This window comes from Salmo salar, chromosome ssa13 (assembly GCF_905237065.1).
Source record: "Salmo salar chromosome ssa13, Ssal_v3.1, whole genome shotgun sequence".
In the NCBI taxonomy this organism is placed as follows: domain Eukaryota; kingdom Metazoa; phylum Chordata; class Actinopteri; order Salmoniformes; family Salmonidae; genus Salmo; species Salmo salar.
Genome location: NC_059454.1, coordinates 61,185,539 through 61,210,798, shown reverse-complemented (window position 1 = coordinate 61,210,798; position 25,260 = coordinate 61,185,539). Strand labels below are relative to the sequence as shown.

The 25,260-nt window shown below is 42.0% G+C and overlaps 1 protein-coding gene across 2 annotated transcripts in view; it reads left to right on the top strand.

Moving 5' to 3' along the window:
• The first annotated feature begins 342 nt into the window (after positions 1-342).
• LOC106567542 (vasodilator-stimulated phosphoprotein) overlaps positions 343-25,260 on the top strand; it is a 39,138-nt gene continuing 14,220 nt past the window's right edge. The window contains exons 1-4 of one of the 2 annotated variants that reach the window (XM_014136967.2): positions 343-575; positions 17,802-17,973; positions 22,367-22,547; positions 23,022-23,088. In XM_014136967.2, the coding sequence (XP_013992442.1) occupies positions 571-575; positions 17,802-17,973; positions 22,367-22,547; positions 23,022-23,088 (425 nt within the window). In that variant the 5' untranslated portion in view covers positions 343-570. Of the gene's footprint in view, positions 576-12,672; positions 12,827-17,801; positions 17,974-22,366; positions 22,548-23,021; positions 23,089-25,260 lie in introns of those variants that run through there. The other variant, XM_014136966.2, reaches the window with a different exon arrangement.

Genomic DNA, 25,260 nt, shown 5'->3' with positions numbered 1-25,260 from the left:
CTCGGTTCGACTCCTGGTATGGGAACGAGTGTTGTGGGCTCCCGAGTGGCGCAGCGGTCTAAGGCACTGCATCTCAGCGCAAGAGATGACACTACAGTCCCTCGTTCGAATCCAGGCTGAATCACATCCGGTCGTGATTGGGAGTCCCATAGTTCAGCGCACAATTGACCCAGCGTCGTCTGTGTTTGGCTGGGGTCGTTGTAAATAAGAGTTTGTTCTTAACTTACTTGCCTGGTTAAATAAATACAAATATATTTCATAAGTACTTTACACCACTGCCTGAAAATCACTGACGTCATGATTTGACCTCGATTTTTTCCGAGTTCCCGTTATCTTGAAAGCACCAACAATTCTATTCAACCTCCTCCTCCCTTGAACCAGGAAATTGTCGTGGTTGCCGGTGTTTATTTCGCCTATTTGTGCAGTCATATTAGGGTGGCTAGATTGATATATGTGTGTATCACATTTTTACCATTGTTTCATCTTATGTCTTCTATTTTCTACTCCGGCTACTCATCCAAAACCAAATATCTAGCTTGGGAGAGAGGATTTGCAGTCTCGCCTTAAACAATGAGGTAAATTAAGTCCGTGGAAAATCTGTTTTGTGTAATTGCCTGTTTTTGTTTCAATATGCTATGTTACAATGTCGCGCTTTAAACATTGGTGTTAATTGCCCTAATTATTTATTTAAATTCGAACAAGGGTAGATTAACGTTCGTCATAGTTTTTTTTTCTCTCAAAATGACGAAATTCACGACAAAGAGCCTACGAACATGATTTATGGTTGGGCAATGCACTTGTGTGTAAAATAGTGCGAACGTAGACTACCGGTGTTTTATAGCTGTCGATAAAACATGACCATATTCAGATGTATTTACCATATTCAGATGACTAGTTTTTGAATGTAGACATGGAATAACATTTCGTTTATATGCAAGTAGATTTCTCCGAACCTTTTTTATAATTTAGTTTATTCTACTGGCTAGGATAGAACAGCTCTGCTGTCCTCAAAATTCAAATACACTACAATAGCCAAAACCCGATTGTTCAGACTATTTATAGACCTATAGAGTAGCGTAGCTATATTGACAGATTCAGAGGTTTCGAGTAAACATTTTCCAACACCAATTAGCCCTAACCCATGCAGTTTAGTTTTAATTGCAAAATAGTAGCCTACATTCCCTCTTCCAGGTTAGGTGTAATTGCTTTTCTTATTTTTTATTTGTTTAATTTATTTAACCTTTATTTAACTAGGCAAGTCAGTTAAGAACAAATTCTTATTTATAATGACAGCCTACCAAAAGGTCTCCTGCGGGGACAGGGACTGGGATTAATTTTATATATATATATATATCACACTCTACCGGGTAAAAGTTTTAGAACACCTACTCATTCAAAGGTTTTTCTTTATTTTTACTATTTTCTACATTGTAGAATAATAGTGAAGACAAACAATGAAATAACACATGGAATCATGTAGTAACCAAAAAAGTTTAAAAACAAATCCAAATATGTTTGATATTCTTCAAATAGCCACACTTTGCCTTGATGACAGCTTTGCACACTCTTGGCATTCTCTCAACCGGCTTCACCTGGAATGCTTTTCCAACAGTCTTGAAGGAGTTCCCACATATGCTGAGCACTGGCTGCTTTTCCTTCACTCTGAGGTCCAACTCATCCCAAACCATCTCAATTGGGTTGAGGTTGGGAGATTGTGGAGGCCAGGTCATCTGATGCAGCACTCCATCACTCTCCTTCTTGGTCAAATAGCCCTTACACAGCCTGGAGGTGTGTTGGGTCATTGTCCTGTTGAAAACAAATGATAGTCCAACTAAGCGCAAACCAGATGGGATGGCGTATTGCTGCAGAATGCTGTGGTAGTGATGATGGTTAAGTGTACCTTGAATTCTAAATAAATCACTGACAGTGTCACCAGCAAAGCACCATCACACCACCCCTCCATGCTTCACGTTGGGAACCACACATGCGGAGATCATATGTTCACCTACTCTGTATCTTTAAGTCACGGTGGTTGGAACCAAACATCTCAAATTTGGACTCATCAGACCAAAGGGCAGATTTCCACTGGTCTAATGTCCATTGTTCGTGTTTCTTGGCCCAAGCAAGTCTCTTCTTCTTATTGGTGTCCTTTAGCAGTGGTTTCTATGCAGCAATTTGACCATGAAGGCTTGATTAACACATTCTCCTCTGAACAGTTGAAGTTGAGATGTGTCTGTTACTTGAACTCTGTGAAGCATTTATTGGGGCTGCAATTTCTGAGGTTGGTAACGCTAATGAACTGATCCTCTGCAGCAGAAGTAACTCTGGGCCTTCCTTTCCTGTGGCGGTCCTCATGAGAGACAGTTTCATCATAGCGCTTGATGGTTTTTGTGACTGCACTTGAAGAAACTTTCAAAGTTCTTTAAATTTCCCAGATTAACTGACCTCCATGTTTTTAAGTAATGATGGACTTTTGTTTTTCTTAGCTTAAATGAGCTCTTCTATTTACCAAATAGAGCTATTTTCTGTATACCACCCCTACCTTGCCACAACACAACTGATTGGCTCAAACACATTAAGAAGGAAAGAAATTCCACAAATTAACTATTAACAAGGAACACCTGTTAACTGAAATGCATTCCATTCCAGGTGACTACCTCATGAAGCTGGTTGAGACAATGCCAAGAGTGTGCTAAGCTGTCATCAAGGCAAAGGGTGGCTACTTTGAAGAATCTCAAATTTGATTTGTTTTAAGACTCCTTTTGGTTACTATGTGTTATTTCATAGTTTTATGTCTTCAATATTATTCTACAATGTAGAAAAGAGTCAAAAGAAAGAAACCCTTGAATGAGTAGTTGTTTCCAAACCTTTCACTGGTACTGTATACACACTACCGTTCAAAAGTTTGGGGTCACTTGGAAATGTCCTTGTTTTTGAAAGAAAAGCAAAAAATGTTTGTCCATTTTAAAATGACATCAAATTGGCATTTGGAAAGTTTTAGGTGAGGGAGAAACTGTGGTGGAACAAGCTTTGTTAAGTGTCTTGCTAGCTGGATTGAATTCTCCGTTAGCTAGCCAGAGAAAAGTTGAGCAACATTAGCCAACTTAACTGATCAAATAATTGAGTTTATGGTGTGAAAATTAGCTGGCTAATAAAGTCAGACAGCTAACGTTAGTAACCTAACCAATTGGCTATAGTATTAACTGGTATACGACTCCTTGCCGTTCCTCAAGTTATAACGCATCGCGTTAGTTGCTTACTGGACCCAGGCAATCTGTTTGAAATGTTAACTAGCTAATGAATGGATGTTTTCCCTAAAGTATGTGGTTAATTTTCAGAATGAGAGAATTAGGTGAAAAAGAGACGTTGCTTCTTAAGAAAGTGGATTCAGGGATGAAGTGTAGCTGGAGCTGGTCCTGGCTTAAGCTGGATGCCACCAGAGGTGAAAAGAACACCACACACACTTTACCTCTTTCTCAGTTTTTCAATGCAGTGGATAAAAAGGGGTATGTCAGGAGTACTTAGCGTTTAGCTCGAATTTTTGCGTCACAACACTGAAGTATAAGAGGCCTCCAATTTATTTAATGGACTGGATCTTTATATATACCACTTGGATCCTTTTCAGTAATAATGAAATCAGACCTTGTTACGTGTCCGATAATCTACCATTTATATAGGAGTGGTTAAAACATGCTAATAATGGTCCTCTGAGTATATAAAAAAAAGTTTGCTATACCTCCACTGGTATGCCATCCAGCCCTGGAGTTTTCCCAGACTTGAAGGCTTTAATTGAATCAAGAAGTTCCTCCTCTGTAATTTGGCCTTCACATGAGTCTTTCTGTACAGATGTTAATTTTACATTATTAATATGAAAAAAATCCATATAATTAGTTTCGGTTAGTGGAGATGGAGGAGACTGAAACAAAAACATGCTTAAAGTACTTTACTTCCTCTTTCAAAGTATCGTTTGGTGAATAATGAGTGACTCCATCATTTGTAACAAGTTTCAGTAAAACATTTTTGGTAGCATTTCTATGTTGAAGATTGAAAAAGAATTTGGTGCATTTTTCCCCATATTCCATCCAGTTCGCTTTATTTTTGATAATATATTACACTGGATCTTGCTTGAATAAGTTCCTCCATTTCTTTTTGTTTTTCCTCTAACTTATTCTGAACCTCTATGGTACAGTTTTTATTGCTATCTTTCTGTACTTTTAGTTCTTCAATTTCCTTTGTTTATATGGACTCTTTTGACCTAAATTGCTTTTGTTTTATAGATGAGTACTGAATTGCATGGCCTCTAAAGGAACATGTAAAAGTGTCCCATACAATAAGGGGATCTGCTGTACCTATGTTATGTCAGGAAAAAGTAAGTTATAAATTCTTCTGTCCTAGTTAAAAACAAGTTATCATCCAGTAGGCTTTGATTAAATTTCCAATATCCTCGCCCACGTGGAAATTATGTACGAGTACTATAAACTCAGCAAAAAAAAAAAGAAGCATCCTCACACTGTCAACTGTTTATTTTCAGCAAACTTAACATGTGTAAATATTTGTATGAACATAACAAGATTCAACAACTGAGACATAAACTGAACAAGTTCCACAGACATGTGACTAACAGAAATGGAATAATGTGTCCCCGAACAAAGGGGGGGTCAAAATCAAAAGTAAGTCAGTATCTGGTGTGGCCACCAGGTGCATTAAGTACTGCAGTGCATCTCCTCGCCATGGACTGCACCAGATTTGCCAGTTCTTGCTGTGAGATGTTACCCCACTCTTCCACCAAGGCACCTGCAAGTTCCAGGACATTTCTGGGGGGGAATGGCCCTAGCCCTCACCCTCCGATCCAACAGGTCCCAGACGTGCTCAATGGGAATGAGATGCGGGCTCTTCGATGGCCATGACAGAACACTGACATTCCTGCCCTGCAGGAAATCATGCATAAAAGGAGCAGTATGGCTGGTGGCATTGTCATGCCGGAGGGTCATGTCAGGATGAGCCTGCAGAAAGGGTACCACATGAGGGAGGAGGATGTCTTCCCTGTTACGTACAGCGTTGAGATTGCCGATGATGCTGTGACACACCGCCCCAGACCATGACAGACCCTCCCATCGATTCCGCTCCAGAGTACAGGCCTCGGTGTAACACTCATTCCTTTGACGATAAACGCAAATCCGACCATCACCCCTCGTCAGTGAAGAGCACTTTTGCCAGTCCTGTCTGGTCCAGCGACGGTGGGTTTGTGCCCATAGGCGACGTTGTTGCCGGTGATGTCTGGTGAGGACCTGCCTTACAACAGGCCTACAAGCCCTCAGTCCAGCCTATTGCGGACAGTCTGAGCACTGATGGAGGGATTGTGCATTCCTGGTGTAACTCGGGCAGTTGTTGTTGCCATCCTGTACCTGTCCCACAGGTGTGATGTTCGGATGTACCGATCCTGTGCAGGTGTTGTTACATGTGGTCTGCCACTGCGAGGACGATCAGCTGTCCGTCCTGTCTCCCTGTAGCGCTGTCTGTCCTGTCTCCCTGTAGCGCTGTCTTAGGCGTCTCACAGTACGGACATTGCAATTTATTGCCCTGGCCACATCTGCAGTTCTCATGCCTCCTTGCAGCATGCCTAAAGCACGTTCATGCAGATGAGCAGGGACGCTGGGCATCTTTCTTTTGGTGTTTTCAGTAGAAAGGCCTCTTTAGTGTCCTAAGTTTTCATAACTGTGACCTTAATTGCCTACCTTCTGTAAGCTGTTAGTGTCTTAATGACCGTTCCACAGGTGCATGTTCATTAATTGTTTATGGTTCATTGAACAAGTATGGGAAACAGTGTTTAAACCCTTTACAATGAAGATCTGTGAAGTTATTTTACGAATGGTCTTTGAAAGACAGGGTCCTGAAAAGGGGACGTTTATTTATTTTGCTGAGTTTATATATGCCAATTATGTGATGGTCCGACCGCATTCTGTCCCCTATCAACACTTTTGAACTTTTGGTGCCAGAGAGAATGACATAAGAAAGTAATCAAGACTACTAGCTTGATTAAGCCTCTGCCATGTAGGTCAGTGTATTTAAGCCTCCATATTATCCACTAATTCCAATATATCCATGACATTCATGATTTCCTTAAGTGCCGGAAGTTGATAGTTTGTAGTGTGATTTCCTTTATCATCCATAGAGGTATTTAAAACAATATTATAATCTCCCACAATAATAATAATAGAATAGTATTGGGTTGCTTGTAGGGTTGATAAATTATTTTATATATAATTTTGCAAAGAAGCGTGGATCGTCATTATTTGGTCCGTAAAGGTTAATGACCCATTTCTGTTTATGGTCCAATAACATATTGAAAATCATCCATCTACCTTGAGGATCTGTTTGGACAATTTGCACATTTGGATAAAATTACTATGAGCACCCCTTTTGAATTTCTTTGCCCATGGGAGAAATATATTTCAAATTTATTTCAACCCCTCCAGCCCTTTTTAAACAAAACTGCATCTAAAATTGTTGAATGAGTTTCCTTAAAACAATAGATATTATATTCTGATCATTGTTTCTAATTATCTGCTAAGCCATTACAATTATTTGCATTGCTACTAAGTAAACCTCCAATTGGTCCCCACTATTCCACCCGCTAAAACCCCTCCCCATCCCGAGTTGGGTTGTCATCCCATGGTCCCTGAGACACTGGGACACATCCTTCGAAAAGAGAACACAATGCAATTTCATATTTGTGGTAATGTAGGCAGTTCATGCAAAGGATTGTTACCTCTTACCAATATTGCCATTACAGAAATTACATTTTGGCAAGCAGTTATTATTTTAGAAAACAATTGTGATTCATCCTATATTGTCCCTAAGATGTTTTACTCCCTCGCAACAGTTCTGGGATGCATATATATATACACACACACACACACACACACACACACACACACACACACACACACACACACACAACCATTCATACACAATCAACCCCTTTACCCCACAAACAACCATGCACTCAGATGCTCAACAGTTGCACCATCCCAGAGCCCAACTCAAGAAAGGTCTTGATTTACGAATGCATATACAGTTGCCGCTGTATGAGAAGGCCTGCAAAAATAGGCAGAAATGGGGAGATTTGATTACTGTAATTTCCGGACTATTGAGCGCACCTGAATATAAGCCGCACCCACTGAATTTAAAAAAAAAAATTATTTTGAACATAAATAAGCCGCACATGTCTATAAGCCGCAGGTGCCTACCGGTACATTGAAACAAATTAACTTTACACAGGCTTTAACGAAACACAGCTTGTAACAAAAATAAATGGGCTTTAACGAAACACGGCTTGTAACAAAAAATAAAAAATTAGCAGTAAGTATTAGTTGTCTTTTTGCACTGAGTCAATTCCTCACGCTGCTGTTTCCAACGTCTTATCATCGACTCACCAAGCTTCCGGGCAGCAGCTCTATTTCCTTTTCCAACAGCCAGATCAATCGCCTTCAACTTGAAAGCTGCATCATATGCATTTCTCCGTGTCTTTGCCATGATGAGGGTGACAAAATGACTACCGTAATCAGAATGATGGGAAGTTTGAGAGCGCTCGATTTAATCTAAACAGTAAACAAAAAAGTTGTTTGACCTTAACCCGTTCGGCAATTTCATTGGTCTAATGAAAGCTTCATGCCGCCAAAAAACTGAACACGTCACAGAATGTGTTTTTTTGGAAGATTTTTTTTTAAAATCCATATATTAGCCGCGTCATTGTTTAAGCCGCGGGGGTTCAAAGCGTGGGAAAAAAGTTGCGGCTTATAGTCCGGAAATTACGGTAACCATTGTCACGTCCTAGGTGATGGAGGTCAGATATACCCCCTTCCCCTGAAACACCCACACATGGTCCCCCGTTGTGACCATATTCCCATGTATCTCTGTGCAGTCAGACCGTTGATTTTGTGCCACCGGGGCCACAATAATATGCCCCCTCTCTGAATGTCCGAGTGTAAACCCCCATGGGTTACTGCAGCTAGTGTTGCCAGCACTGCCACTGCCTGGGTGGGGGCATCCTACTGGAATCCTCACCGGCTAGGTACAAGGTTGTCAAGGTTCTTATTAGCAGCTTTGAGAATTTCCTTGTATATTATGCTCTCCCATCAGGGGGCTCTGGCTTTGCAGGGCCAACTCTGCCAGGCAGGCTCAGAATCTTGAGGGGGCGGTGCTGCTCTAGAAGGTCTCTGACTGCATTTTGGCTGCATACAAACCGCTTACAGCAGGCCCATAAAACTTCTCTTTAGTGTTTGGGTCATTCAGGTGGGTGTCTAGGGTATAGGGTTGTGGACCGTTCCATCAAGATAGGACCATAAATTAGATGTATAATTCATTATAAAATGTATATCCCTCATCTGCACAAAATGTAAAGCTCTCTCACAACCCCTGCTCACAGACACACATTGGTTCTGGGATATGCAACCATTTCCTTTCTCACTTAACGACACACTTTCTCAAACACCAAAAGCACACATCACAATACATCCACACATACCCACATCATGTGCCTTCTATGTCTTCTGTCTGCTATGTTTTTATCTCCACCATGTTGAATTAGTACCTTTTGTGTTCCAATTATTTGAAGATTGCTTTTCTATCTATTTTTTGTATTATTACAATCACTACCATGGCTAGTATTGTGTGTTTCATTATTCGCCTCCTCTATAAGAACTTTGTAATTTTTAGAATAGCCATGGAGTAGTCTGTGTCTCTGAACAACTGGTTATCAATATACAGTTTATCGACCACGAGAGCTATGCGTTTCCCTTTCAATCTATTTTCCTTGAAGATTGGATACAGAACTTTGCGCCGTTCTGCAATTTCCTTCGGGAACTAATCATTCTTGCCTGTTTTTGTGCCAGCAAGTCTTTTCTCCAGGCTTTTAACCGTTATTTCATCGTTAAAGCAAGCAAATTTGGCAACGATTGGGCGTTCATACCTCTGCCCTCTCTGTCCAAAGCGGTGTATATGTTCGTGCTGGATTTTGTCGATAGCTTCGCGTGGAATCTGAAGCGCTGTAAGGAGGAACTCCCTAACTACACCTTGAGGAACTTCTCCTTCTTTCTCTTGGACACCTTTAAGTACCAGATTCTCTCTCATGGATCTAGTCTGTATGTCAAGTAAGGCTTCTCTCAGAACAATGTTCTTTATTTTAAGTTCATTAACTTTGGTTTCAATATTATTGACTGTCCCTTTTAGCTTGTTTGTGTCTTTCTCCAATGTCGCAGCTTTTTCGTCACTCATCTCAAGGCCTTCATCTCTTTTATATCCTTACTGACTAGTTCAAGTATACCCAATTTGTCATTTATTGATTTTAACAGATCGGTTTCGACCTTTACCATTCCCGGTGGTGAAAAGATTAAATTGTGTCTGTAGAAGAGTCACGTTTTTCGTTTTGAGATTGGTTCCCCTGTTTTACTCACCGTCATGTTTGGGTGTTGCTTGTTTTCGTAATATTTGTTGCTAAATTTCTCTAGTCTTATGATTTGTTTTGTGGTGTTTTCCAGATTGAAGGTTATTACCCACCAGTTTGAAGTGCTAATATTTAGTCTAACTTACCGATATTGAATATTATGTTTTTATCTTGAGGCGAGCTACACTGCTGTGTTCAGTCCGCTATCTTGGTTGTACTTAATTTTTTTTTTATCCTCAAAGTAATCATCTAGTTTTTCAAAAGTATCTGTAATCTGATTACAATATTTTTGCTGGTAACATAACGGATGAGTTTTTTTGTTGTTGTAATGGATTACATGTAAGCCATTACTCCCCAACCCCGGACAACTAAAATAAATATCCCAGACAAGACTGAAGAATAGGATGAATAGGCTGCATTTAGACAGGCAGCCCATGTCAGAATTTTTTTTTTCTTCTTCTTAGTAATTGGAAATGCTGCCAGTAAATGAAACTCAACTGATGGACTTGACTGTTGATAAAATGGTGAATGGATGATAACATCATGACCAACTCTGTCTGAGAAGTGGGTATCCTCTCATAGGGACTGTCTCCTGGGCACAGATTAAGCCTAGTCCTGGACTAAAAAGCATGCTCAATTTTAAATAGTTAAGTCTAGGCTTAAACTTGTCAGATTTAGTAAATCATCTGTACTGGTTCAAAGTTTGCATCTGCTGTTTTCAAGTGGGGGGGGGGGGGACTTAAAAGGAAAGAAGTACAAAGGGGAAACGGAGGTTAAGAGACTTATGACTTGAAACGATCACTTTACCGTTTTTAATAAAGGCTTCATAAACTGAAGTAGCTGTATGTGTGGAGAACAGACAGATGGGGCAAGGATGAGGAATGTGAGGCTGATTGTGAGAGATGTCAGCACATTAACGTTACTTATAGCTGTCTTTCAGTATGTGGCTGTCAAAGAGAGATGACAGTGTCTAGCTGTCTTTCATTATGTGACGGTGGTTATTAAGCATCGTTGTCACTCATGCCTCCTCAGGACTGGTGTCTCTCTCATACACACCAGCAGTACTACAGACAGACAGTCACTAATGCCACTATACAGTATTATGGACACGCATTGACATTTTAGTCATTTAGCAGACGCTCTTATCCAGAGTGACTTACAGTTAGTGCATCCATCTTAAGGCAACTAGGTGAGACGACCACATATCAGTCATAGTAAATACAGTTCTCACAATAAAGTAGCTTTCAGCAAAGTCAGTGCTAGTGCAATGAAGGTATTGTTTTTTGGGGGGTGGGGGTTCAGATACTAATCAAGGTACTCTTTGAAGAGGTAGGTTTTCAGATGGTTTTCGTGATCTATTAAGGGACTCAGCTGTCACACACCCAACCGCAAGGGGACATTTTTGTTTACACCCAAGTTTCCTGTAGCCACTAGCCAGGGCATGATGGTGTGAGTCGCTTGCGTTCACAGAAAGTCTATTTTTAAACCGGCCTTTGTTTGATGCTTCTGCTTATTTTGATGACTTCACTTTGAGTGTGTCTGTGCAATTGCACCGTGTTAGTCTCGCCCTACAGGTCAGTGGCTATCACAAATAGCTCTCTTCTGTATCAGGGTTCATTAGCTCTGAGAGCCACCTGCAGTAGACAGGTCTTGGTCACCTTCCCCTGCTCAGACATCAACCAATGATTGCGTGCCACGTCATCAATTGCGTGTGGTTTTTGTTTTTATAGCGATGATCTTTAAACTGGTAGCTAGCAAGGTGAACTAGCAACTGTATTACTCGCTATACATTTATAGTTGTATACAGAAAGCATGTCTTGGTTGAAGGTGAGAGTTTTTATTACGCTCTGCAAGTATTTGTGTCTGTTTTCAAAGTGAGTGAGAGTCTGTGGCTGGAACACTGTCACCCAGGTCATATTCATAGTTGACTATAGGAGTTGGCTATGCAGCACAAACCGTTCAGGGACCTGTCTAGATTGAGTCAGGCTGTGAGTCGGCTAATTCAATGCCTTTTCTGGTTCATTTTTCTGGGGTGAGCCTTAATAATTTAAAGTGGCTTAATTTCCTCGTCTACTCTCCATCAGCACCGAAAGTATTGGAGAGGCGTAAACGCAATATGATGGATGCCCTACCAGGGTCAACTCGTTAATTAGGGTACTCAACGGAATACATTTTAAAACGTCTTGCAGCAGATAACTAAAATGAGCATTTGTTATTGGATATAGTAGTCCCTCCCTGTTTCAGTCCATTCTCTTCTGTTTTAGTGCATAGGAAACACAAACCAGGTATTTCCAATACAGCTTTCTGAAATGCAAACGAAAGGAAGGAGATAATGAAAGGAAACCTTCAGACTAATGAAACACAGCCCTGGGAACCTCTACAAAGGGTCATGTCCATGTAAAAAGACCCATGAGCACCAACATGAAGTTTATAGGATCATACCAAATTTGGTGTACATTTTTTGTTGTTGACTGAGAACACATTCTCATTTACAGCAACAACCTGGGGAATAGTTACAGGGAAGAGGAATGAGCCAATTGGAAGCTGGGGATGATTAGGTGGCCATGATGGTCAGATTGGGAATTTAGCCAGGACACCGGGGTTAACACTCCTACTCTTACGATAGTGTGCCATTGGATCTTTAGTTGCTACAGAGCGTCAGGACACCCGTTTAACGTCCCATCCAAAAGATGGCACCCTACACAGGGCAATGGGATCTTATTATTTTTTTAGACCAGAGGAAAGAGTGCCTCCTTACACCACTTCCAGCAGCATCTGGTACCAGGACCAACCCTGCTTAGCTTCAGAGGCAAGCCAGTCGTGGGATGCAGGGTGGTATGCTGCTGGCGTCTATAAAGCAAAGAGTCTAAAACATATTTTAGACTGGGACCAAATGTTTTGTGGCAAAGTAACATTTTCTTAAATTAAAATTAAATTAACTCTGTCATTTTACTGTGCACACACAGAGAGAGTCTGTGAAATGCAGTGAGAGAACACAGTCCGAAGGCACTATGGGTTCTGTCAACAAACTCAGCCCCAGATAAGGCTCAACTCCTAGAAACAAAGAGCGAGAGGGAAAGCTGAGTGGAGAGGGAGAGAGAGCGAAAAGTTGGGAGAGGTGAGAGTGAAAGGAGAGAGGGGGAGGTGTGAACATTTGAAATGGAGGGGGAAACTGACTGAGTGGGAGTGGAAAAAATGATAACACCTAAGAACTGAGAGAGACAGGCTGAGGTGGTTACTGTGAAACAATGTAGAGATATAGACGGATGTGGGGAGGAGTGACAGAAAGAGAGCGGGTGCATAAAGCAAACAAAAGTGATAGAAAGTAACAGTTGGAGGGATTGTGCTAGAGTAAGAGTTGTTGAAGAGAGGGAAAATGGGGTGAGTAGAGGCAGACACACACATTATAGGCAGATCTGAGCATCAAATACTCCTAGTCTTCAACTAATTCATATCTGACTGTGTATTACAGTTGCATACTCGTGTCACCTTGTTGTTTTTCAGGTAGACTTTTAGGGAAAAGGGTGACTTTGAAACAGTTATGCTGTCATGTCATGATTTTTTTGTTAAAGAACATGGCAGAATTTGGGTTTATGTCATGATTTGTTTTTGATCTCTGTACTCACCAAAATTCTTGTCAGATAACGTAGATTAGTAGACGATAGAAAGGCTCTCCTAATTGTGGTGGATTTAAATGCACACAAGATTAAATCCCAAAACCTCGGGATAACACCTCTTATGTGTGTGCCTGTTTGCATGCTTTTTATGTGTGTGATTTGGGGCGAATGTCCGTGCGAAGCGTGCATGTTACGCCTGCAACCGTGTGTGAGTGTGTAAATTTGCACTTAGGCAACAGTTTGTGAGAGCAGGAAGTGGTCAGTGCTCAGATGCCCCGGGTTAGGAATTTAGAGATTGTTTCACTTCTCACACCACCGACACCGCAGAGGATGCGGAAGCGGCTGAGACTTACCTTCTCAAGCGTTACCTTGGCAACGCCGCATGCGACCCCTTTGAATCAAGTCAAATCAAGGTTTATTGGTTGCGTACACAAGTTTACAGATATCGCAGGTGCAGCGCAAATGCTTGTGTTTCTAGCTCCAACAGTGCAATAATACCTAGCATTAAAATACTATTTTATAAAATACACACAATCCAGAAAAATTAAGAAATATCAGACTAGAATATAAATATATACGTGTGTGTGATATATATATATTACCAATACAAACAGGTATTCAGACCTTTTGCTATGAGACTCGAAATTGAGCTCAGGTGCACCCTGTTTCCATTGATCATCCTTGATGTTTCTACATCGGAGTCCACCTGTGGTAAATTTAATTGATTGCACATGATTTGGAAAGGCACACACCTGTCTATATAAGGTCCCACAGTTGACCATGCATGTCAGAGTAAAAACCAAGCCATGAGGTCAAAGGAATTGTCCGTAGAGCTCCGAGACAGGATTGTGTCAAGGCACAGATCTGGGGAAGGGTACCAAAACATTTCTGCAGCATTGAAGTTCCCCAAGAACACAGTGGCCTCCATTCTTAAATGGAAGAAGTTTGGAACCACCAAGACTTTTCCTAGAGCTGGCCACCCGGCCAAACTGAGCAATCGGGGGAGAAGAGCCTTGGTCAGGGAGGTGACCAAGAACCCAATGGTCACTCTGACGGAGCTCCAGAGTTCCTCTGTGGAGATGGGAGAAACTTCCAGAAGGACAACCATCTCTGCAGCACTCCACCAATCAGGGCTTTATGGTAGAGTGGCCAGACGGAAACCACTCTTCAGTAAAAGGCACATGACAGCCCACTTGAAGTTTGTCAAAAGACTCTCAGACCATGAGAAGCAAGATTCTCTGGCCTGAATGCCAAACGTCACGTCTGGAGGAAACCTGGCACCATCCCTACGGTGAAGCATGGTGGTGGCAGCATCATGCTGTGGGGATGTTTTTCAGCAGCAGGAACTGGGAGACAAGTCAGGATCGAGGGAAAGATGAACAGAGCAAACTACAAAGAGATCCTTGATGAAAACCTGCTCCAGAGCGCTCAGGACCTCAGATTGGGGCGAAGATTCACCTTCCAACAGAACAACAACCCGAAGCACACAGACAAGACAATGCAGGAATGGCTTTTGGGAGCAGTTTCCAAACGCCTGAAGGTACCACATTCATCTGTACAAACAATAGTACGCAAGTATAAACACCATGGGACCACGCAGCTGTCTTACAGCTCAGGAAGGAGACATGTTCTGTTTCCTAGAGATGAACGTACTTTGGTGCGAAAAGTGCAAATCAATCCCAGAACAACAGCACAGGACCTTGTGTAGATGCTGAGGAAACAGGTACAAAAGTATCTATATCCACACTAAAACAAGTCCACAAGCTTCCCAACAATTTAAAGGCAATGCTACCAAATACTAATTGAGTGTATGTAAACTTCTGACCCACTGGGAATGTGATGAAAGAAATAAAAGCTGAAATAAATCATTCTCTCTACTATTATTCTGACATTTCACATTCTTCAAATAAAGTGGTGATCCTAACTGACCTAAGACAGGGAATTTTTACTAGGATTAAATGTCAGAAATTGTGAAAACTGAGTTGTATTTGGCTAAGGTGTATGTAAACTTCTGACTTCAACTGTAGATGAGGGGAAAAATAAAATATAATCAATTTTAGAATAAGGCTGTAATGTAACAAAATTTGGGAAAAGTCAAGTGGTCTGAATACTTTCCAAAGGCACTGTGTAGAAAACAATGCTGGGCTAGGAGTGTAAACATATTTTTCTTCTGGGACCTCTTTGTACAGTTGAACTGACTGGCTTGAACAATTTTAGACTGACTGATCTGAGGGGTCTGAATACTTTCCAAATGTGTTGCCGTGAAAAAGTATTTGCCTTTTGGATTTCTCTCTATTTTTGCAAATGTTTGATACTGAAAGTTATCAGATCTTCTACCAAACACTAATGTTTGATAAAGGGAACCTGAGTTTGCAAATAACAGAAAAAAAATTATACTTTATTGATAGAATTACCAAAGTTACACAACACCCAATTCCCCCTGTGTGAAAAAGTAATTGCACACATACTCTCCAAAACTGGTTGTGCCACCTTTTAGCTGCAAAGACTGCAACCCAATGCTTCATGTAGTTGATTATAGTCCCTCACTTCACTGTGGAGGAATGTTGGCCCACTCTTGCATGCAGAACTGCTTTAACTCAGCGACATTTGTGGGTTTTCAAGCATGAACTGCTTAATTCAAGTCCTGCTACAACATCTCAATTGGGATTAGGTCTGGACTTTGACTTAACCATTCCAAAATGTCACATTTTTTGGGCCTTTTAGACATTTTCATGTAGACTTGATTGTGTGTTTTGGATTATTTTCTTGCTGCATGAACCAGCTGTGCTTCAGCTTAGAGACGGATGGCCTGACATTCTCTTGTAGAATTCTCTGATACAGAGCAGAATTCATGGTTCCTTCTATTAAGGCAAGTCATCCAGGTCTTGAGGCAGCAAAGCATCCCCAAACTATCACACTACCACCACCAACCATGCTTGTCCGTTTGGTATGAGATTTTTACTGTGGAATGCAGTGTTTGAATATTTTTCCCAAACGATTTCCGAGGGAGCGCTCACATGCGGTGTTGAGCTGTTAACAGAGTGATAATTTGAGAGGTCCTCCTATATGCTTGAATTTAGTTGCGACTTTAGTTGTGATACAAACCTTAGGGTTCTAAGGCTGCATGATGCAACTCGAATGATGATTTGAAAAAAAGTTGCATGTAAGGCATGAGCTCTGCTCTGTTTCTTGTGCAGGCTGCACACATTTCATCAGTGTCTCATTCACAATTTGACAAGCACTTGATAATATTTTCAGAATATTCTCATTTGAATATGGTCTTTACATATAGCCTAAGATAATACAGTTTGTGTGGAATTACTTTTCAGTCTGCACTCAAATAGTGAATGGAGGTTACCTGCAGTTACATTTTTAATATGCCAGGTAGGCTGCACCAGTTGTAAAGCAGAATAATGTGGTTAATTGTAAGAATTTAACAAATATAGCAGCACTAGAAAGATGGGATCCTCTTTTTAAATAGTGGCAAGTCAACTCTGTTTTCACACACGATTGAGCAATGACTCAGCTAATAAGAACAAGTTTCACTCTGTAGGCTATGGGCTCTCGAACCCAGTTTCAGGGTTCATAGGCCTGTAGATTACGGCCTATAGATTACGCTTAGAATTAATTGGCCACTAGTTTTATTAAAAACCTTATCAAAACATTGGGCTAGGCTACATAATGCATGTGACTATGATTTGAAAAAGTTGCAAAAAATCGGGGAGGGGGGGGAATACATGTCATTCGTATGCACTTGAATAGAGAATGATGATTATTTTCCTGCGGTTCATTTTCATGCCAGCCAGGCCATCTACTCCGGTTGTAACACGGAAGCAATGTGCTTAATTTTAAGGAAGTTGAGAGTTAAATATAGTAGGCCTAGCCTATAGAAAGCTGATGGGATCCTCTTTTTAATGGAGGTCATCAAAACTCTGTTTCACGAAATTGCATGGCCTATAGAGGACTATAAATGTTGCGCAACATGGGGAACCAGCTAGGAGCCGGCTCTCGCTGCGCAGCAGGTGGTCCTATTCCGCTCAAACGCTGAATGCCAGGGCTCTCATGAAGTGTTTGATTTGATTTTTGATTCCATTTGCGTTGCTGTTAGAGGGACAATAGAGCACTGAGTACCAGGCCATTAGCGACTGGCCGTTAGCAAGTACTACTAATGACCATCAGTGGCATCAGCTCACAGTTTTGGAGAAGCCTAGTTACGGTGACTCAGCGGTCACGTGAAATTTGACTGCGGCCATAACTGGTGACTGTCGATGTAGGGCTAATACAGTCACTGTAATAGCCCTAGTGGTGTCGCGTTTGACTTGAGCTCATCCCACAACTAATTTCACTCAACTTCAGTTATGTGGGTGACGTGTTACTGCTGGTCACAATTTTTTCATAGAAAAAAACGTGCTAAAAAGGCAGAAGTGACCATATCTCTATTTTAAAACATTGCTTTGTGTAATGCATATCTCTTTTAGCCATCTTCAATTTCCTCATCTTGCTTTGTGCCATAAAGCAACATGAACAACAAAGCAATGTCCACAGTTGTGCATTGCACTCTTCATGGAGTAATGGACTATCTTGTTAGTGCTAATTCCCTGTTTGAGATGACTGAATTAACTCTCCTCCTCTGCCTCCTCATCTCTTTCAAACTTCCCGGACCCTCTTTCTTCCCCTTCTCACTCTCCCTGTTTCTCTCTCAACTCCCTCCCTCCCTCTCTTCTCTCTTGTTTTCTCAGTGAGTCCAGTATCTGCCAGGTGCGAGCCACGGTCATGCAGTATGATGATGGTAACAAGCGCTGGGTGTCGGCGGGTGAGGGGGGCCAGGCCTTCAGCAGGGTCCAGATCTTCCACAACCCCGTAGCCAACACATTCCGAGTGGTGGGACGCAAGATGCAGGGTGACCAGCAGGTAACTAGTGCACACACACACACCATGAACAGAGAATTCCTAAGATGCACTGTGTAATAATCGATAGAGCAAAATACTAACACAACATGTATTGTTGGTCCCATTTTTCATGAGCTGAAATAAAGTATTCCAGAAATGTTCCATATGCACAAAAACCTTATTTCTCTAAAATGTTGTTGTGTACAAATTTGTTTACATCCCTGTTAGTGAGCCTTTCTCCTTTGCCAAGATAATCCATCCACCTGACAGGTGTGGCATATCAAGAAGCTCATTAAACAGCATGATCATTACGCAGGTGCACCTTGTGCTGGGGACAAAAAAAGGCCACTCAAAAGTGCAGTTTTGTCACACAACACAATGCCACAGATGTTTTGAGGGAGCGTGCAATTGGCATGCTGACTGCAGGAATGTCCACCAGAGCTGTTGCCAGAGAATTTAATGTTAATTTATCTTCCATAAGCAGCCTCAAACGTCATTTTAGAGAATTTGGCAGTACATCCAACCGGCCTCACAACCGTAGACCACGTGTAACCACGCCTGCAACAACTACGGTGGCTCATCAAGATCAGTCGCGACCCGACCAATATGTTGGCTAATAAAGATCAAACACATTTTACAGTTCATGTCACAGAAAGGGGTAAACGGCAAGTACAGTAAATTCTGATATGATATCGAATGGAAAAATGCAACTGATATCGATATGGACATTCCATATCGATGACCACCACTAATACACTGTGTGTGTGTGTGTGTGTGTGTGTGTGTGTGTGTGTGCAGTACCAGTCAAAAGTTTGGACACACCTACTCATTCCAGAGTTTCTTTATTTTTACTATTTTCTACATTGATTTCTTCACTATTATTCTACAACCTATGAAATAACACATATGGAATCATGTAGTAACCCAAAAAGTGTTAAACAAATCAAAATATATTTTATATTTTTCAAAGCAGCCCCCCTAGCCTTGATGACAACTTTGCACACGCTTGGCATTCTCTCAACCAGCTTCAGCTGGAATGCTTTTCCAACAGTCTTGAAGGAGTTCCCACATATACTGGGCACTTGTTGGCTGCTTTTCGTTCACTCTGCGGTCCAACTCATCGCAAACCATCTCAATTGGGTTGAGGTCGGGAGATTGTGGAGGCCAGATGCAGCACTCCATCACTCTCCTTCTTGGTAAAATAGCCCTTACACAGCCTGGATGTGTTTTGGGTCATTGTCCTCTTGAAAAACAAATGATAGTCCAACTAAGTGTAAACCAGATGGGATGGCATATTGCTGCAGAATGCTGTGGTAGCAATGCTGGTTAAGTATGCCTTGAATTCTAATTAAATCACTGACCGTGTCACGAGCAAAGCACCATCACACCACCACCTCCGTGCTTCACGGTGGGAACCACACATGCTGAAATCATCTTGTCACCTTCTCTGCGTCTCACTAAAACACGGCAGTTGGAACCAAAAATCTCAAATTTGGACTCATCAGACCAAAGGACCGATTTCCACCGGTCTAATGTCCATTGCTCGTGTTTCTTGACCCAAGCAAGTCTCTTCTTCCTATTAGTGTCCTTTAGTATTGGCTTTTTATTGGTGTCCATTTATTTTGGCTGCAATTTCTGAGACTGGTAACTCTAATGAACTTATCCTCTGCAGCAGAGGTAACTCTGGGTCTTCCTTTCCTGTGGCGGTCCTCATGAGCTCCAGTTTCATCATAGTTCTTGAAATTTTCCGCATTGACTGACCTTCATGTCTTAATAAAGTAATGATGGACTGTCGTTTCTCTTTGCTTATTTGAGCTGTTCTTGCCATAATATGGACTTGGTCTTTTTCCAAATAGCCCTATCTTCTGTATACCGCCCCTACCTTGTCACAACACGATTGGCTCAAACGCATTAACGAAAGAAATGCCACAAATGTACTTTTAACAAGGAACACCTGTTAATGTAAATGCATTCCAGGTGACTACCTCATGAAGCTGGTTGAGAGAATGCCAAGAGTGTGCAAAGCTGTCAAGGGAAAGGGTCTGTACTTTGAAGAATCTGAAATATTTTGATTTGTTTAACACTTTTTGGGTTACAACATGATCCCATATGTGTTATTTCATAGGTTGATGTCTTCACTATTATTCTAACCCTTGAATGAGTAGGTTTGTCCAAACTTTTGACTGGTACTATATAAAGTGCCTTTGAAAAGTATTCAGACCCCTTGACTAACAGAAATACCTTATTTGTATAAAGTATTCAGACCCTTTGCTATGAGACTTGAAATTGAGGTCAGGTGAATCCTGTTTTCATTAATCATCATTGAGATTTTTTTTACAGCTTGATTGAAGTCCACCTGTGGTAAATTCAATTGATTGGACATGATTTGGAAAGGCACACATCTGTCTATATAAGGTCCCGTAGTTGACAGCGCATGTCAGAGAAAAACCCAAGCCATGACGTCAAAGGAATTGTCCGGAGAGCTCAGAGACAGGATTGTGTCAAGGCACAGATCTGGGGAAGTGTACCAAAAAATGTCTGCAGCATTAAAGGTCCCCAAGAACACAGTGGCCTCAATCATTCTTAAAAAGAAAAAGTTTGGAACCTCCAAGACTCTTCCTAGAGCTGGCCGCCCGATCAAACTGAGAAACAAGATTCTCTGTTCTGATGAAACCAAGATTAAACTCTTTGGCCTGAATGCCAAGCTTCACATCTTGAGGAAACCAGGCACCATCCCTATAGTGAAGCATGGTGGTGGTGGTGGCAGCATCATGCTGTGGGGATGTTTTTCAGCGGGAGGTACTGGGAGACTCGTCAGGACCGAGGTAAAGATGCACGTAGCAAAGTATAGCGAGATCCTTGATGAAAACCTGCTCCAGAGAGCTCAGAACCTCAGACTGGGGTGAAGGTTAACATTCCAACGGGGCAACGACCCTAAGCACACAGCCAAGACAACACAGGAGTGGCTTCAGGTCAAGTCTCTGAATGTTTTTGAGTGGCCCAGCCAGAGCCTGGACTTGAACCTGATCTAACATCTCTGGAAAAACTTGAAAATAGCTGTGCAGCGTCGCTCCCCATCCAACCTGACATATTTTGAGAGGATCTGCAGAGAAGAATGGGAGAAACTCCCCAAATACAGGTGTGCCAAGCTTGTAGTATCATACCCGAGAAGACTCATTGCTGTAATCGCTGCCAAAGGTGCTTCAACAAAGGGCTGAGTAAAGGGTCTGAATACTTATGTAAATGTAATATTTCAGTTTATTTATTTTTTTATTATAAATTTGCGAAAATGTCTAAACCTTCATTATGGGGTATTGTGTTTAGATTGATGAGTGACAAAAATTTGGGGAAAGTCAAGGGGTCGGAATACTTTCTGAAGGCACTGTATACTGTGTAGAGAACAATGCTGGGCTAGGAGGGTAAACATTTTCCTTCTGGGACCTCTTTGTACAGTCGAGCTGACTGGTTTGAACAATTTTAGACTGACTGATCTGTACATCTTGTGAGAGTTAGTATGTGGGTGCTATAGCACCATATGGGAACCAGTCCCCTGTGCGTTTCCTTGCTGTCACACTCAGAGATTGTGGGTTAGGCTTTGTCCTTTTTTCTGTTGCTGCAGAATGTCAATATGCAGCCAGCAACTTCTGTTGGGGCTTCATGTGTCAGCTGTCTTCCTCTTTCTTTCAGTCTTCCCTATCTCACTTCTGTTTACTGTGTGCCACTACCTCTGCTCTCGAGCTAATGCCTTCCTCTCACACTAGGGTAGTGGAAGACCCGCCCTAGCAAAACCTAGCCTACAGTGTTGGAAAAAGTACTCCATTGTCATACTTGAGTAAAAGTAAAGATGCTTTAATAGTAAAGATGCTTTAATATTCCAGTAAAAAGTACATATCGTCTTTAGAAATGTAGAGGAATTAAAGTTGTCAGAAATATAAATTGTAAATTACAGATACCCCAAAAAACTACTTAAGTGGTACTTCAAATAATTGTTTTTATTCATTACTTTACACCACTGCTAACCTAAAGGCTACTTTAGTTAAACTTATCCTAGCGTAGTATCTTTTTCAAAAGATCTGTTGCTTTGGGAACGCAATGGAGGGTCCACACTAGTAGCACAAGACTTAGTCTCGCCTACCATAGTAGCTCAGTTTCACTAAAGGCTCTTGTTTTTTTTTTTTATTCACCTCTGCGTCACTGGTTCCACAGAGAGAGGATTTATACTCGTATTGCACCAACATGTATACTCCGATAAATAGCAATAGATGAACATAAAGGGATGTGAGGAGAACGATCTTGAAATTCAAAGGCTATATAGAAAATCTAGGTTCCACACACACATTCTCGCAGTGAACGCATACTGTCATTCCACTTGTGGTTTCTCATCGCCTTTTTACTTCCTGCGTGACAATCCTAGGTGGTGATCAACTGCCCAATCGACAAGAGGCTGAAGTACAACCAGGCTACAGCCAACTTCCACCAGTGGCGGGAAGCCCGGCAGGTGTGGGGGCTGAACTTTGGCAGCAAGGAGGAAGCCGTCCTTTTCGCTAACGGCATGATGCACGCCCTGGAGGTGCTGAGTACGCTCACTGACTCAGGTAGGCTCTATAATATGGGATCAAATATAAAAAAACATTTTGCAAAAGAAATGGTACTTTTTGTCCTGGTTCCTTTTTGTCTTTTGTTTCTCACTGCAATCACTGATCAGATTGGATTGCTTAAAGATTTAATCTGCAGTAGGTGAAACAGCGCCATTGTCCACTCCACCGCTTTTGTCATTGTGTTTGTTTAGTTGACGAAGCGGCACGTCGATGGTAAAACAAATTGCAGTATATATTCTGCTGTTCTATAGCGCATGCAATGATGTCAGAGAAGAGGAAAAAAGTTGCTGTTTGCAGTAACTTCTTTGTAATATCGCAAATGGACTTGGCAGTTTCACCATTAAGGATTCCAGCTTTAATCTATCTAATGGTGTTAGTTATTGCCAGAAGGAGAAGGGAAGGATGCATTTTGTAAAGTATTTTAACAGGACTGCTAAAATACACACTCACTCAGTCTGTTTCTCTCCTCAGGCTACTCCTCTCTCCCCCGACCTGTCCAGAATGGACCCTCCCCAGAGGAGCTGGAGCAACAGAGGAGGTACCATTCACAATGTTTTTAGTTGGAGGTGGGGGGAGTGCAGATGGTCTGGTTTCTGTCAGCAGAAGGGAGATTAAAGTATTGCAAGTGTTGTTTTTTAGTAATTGTTTTACTAAAAGCGGTGAACGGGCACTTGGCTATTTCCTATCTGACTGTTGTTTAGTAGATAATTAGTCTATTTTAAGCATTAAGTCTCTATACTTATTTACATTTTGCTAGGGTAAATGGTGTTTACAACGTTTTTACTCTCACAATGCTCAGTATTGATAGACCGTTCTAGAATGCTGCCCCCTAGAATTCCAGCAACAAGTACAGAATATTGGACTAGACTGTAGACTGAATCCATCCCAATCAGTTCACATGCCTACAATTCTGAACATTACAGACAGCAGAGTAATGAACAGAATAAACATGCCTTCAGAAAGTATTCATACCCTTGACTAATTCCACATTTTGTTGTTACACCCTGTTTCAAAATGGATTAAATAAATCCAAAATGTATGCCTCTACACACAATACCCCATAATGACATCGTGAAAACATGCTTTTAGAAATGTTTGCTAATTTATTGAAAATTTAAATACAGAAAGATCTTGTTTACATACATTTTCATACCCCAGACAATACATTTTAGAATCACCTTACAGCAGTGTGTCTTTCTGAGTAAGTCTCTTAGAGCTTTGCACACCTAGATTGTACACTGCTCCAAAAAATAAAGGGAACACTTAAACGACACAATGTAACTCCAAGTCAATCACACTTCTGTGAAATCAAATTGTCCACTTAGGAAGCAACACTGATTGACAATACATTTCACATGCTGTTGTGCAAATGGAATAGACAACAGGTGGAAATTATAGGCAATTAGCAAGACACCCCCAATAAAGGAGTGGTTCTGCAGGTGGGGACCACAGACCACTTCTCAGTTCCTATGCTTCCTGGCTGATGTTTTGGTCACTTTTGAATGCTGGCGGTGCTTTCACTCTAGTGGTAGCATGAGACGGAGTCTACAACCCACACAAGTGGCTCAGGTAGTGCAGCTCATCCAGGATGGCACATCAATGCGAGCTGTGGCAAGAAGGTTTGCTGTGTCTGTCAGCGTAGTGTCCAGAGCATGGAGGCGCTACCAGGAGACAGGCCAGTACATCAGGAGACGTGTAGGAGGCCGTAGGAGGGCAACAACCCAGCAGCAGGACCGCTACCTCCGCCTCTGTGCAAGGTTGAGCACTGCCAGAGCCCTGCAAAATGACCTCCAGCAGGCCACAAATGTGCATGTGTCTGCTCAAACGGTCAGAAACAGACTCCATGAGGGTGGTATGAGGGCCCGACGTCCACAGGTGGGGGTTGTGCTTACAGCCCAACACCGTGCAGGACGTTTGGCAATTTCGCCAGAGAACACCAAGATTGGCAAATTCGCCACTGGCGCCCTGTACTCTTCACAGATGAAAGCAGGTTCACACTGAGCACGTGACAGACGTGACAGAGTCTGGAGACGCCGTGGAGAACGTTCTGCTGCCTGCAACATCCTCCAGCATGACCGGTTTGGCGGTGGGTCAGTCATGGTGTGTGGTGGTTGCGCCTTCTTCACCACACTGTCTGTGTGGGTGTACCATTTTCAGATCGTCAATGATGTGTACGCCAAGTAACTTAAAGCTTTTCACCTTCTCTACTGCGGTCCTGTGGATGGGGCATGCTCCCTCTGCTGTTTCCTGAAGTCCATGATCAGCCCCTTCATTTTGTTGACGTTGAGGGAGAGGTTATTTTCCTGGCACCACTATGCCAGGGCCCTCACCTCCTCCTTGTAGGCTGTTTTGTCATTGTTGGTAATCAGGCCTACTACTGTTGTGTCTTCTGCAAACTTGATGATTTGAGTTTGAGGCATGCGTGGCCACACAGTTATGGGTGAACAGGGAGTACAGGAGGGGGCTGAGCATGCACCCTTGTGGGGCCCCTGTGTTGAGGATCAGGGAAGTGGAGGTGTTGTTTCCTACCTTCACCACCTGGGGGCTTCCCGTCAGGAAGTCCAGGACCCAGTTGCACAGGGCGGGGTTCAGACCCAGGGCCCCAAACTTAGTACCCTCCAATCTCATTATTATGGTGTTGAAGGCTGAGCTGTAGTCAATGAACAGCATTTTGACGTAGGTATTCCTTGTTCAGATGGGGTAGGGCAGT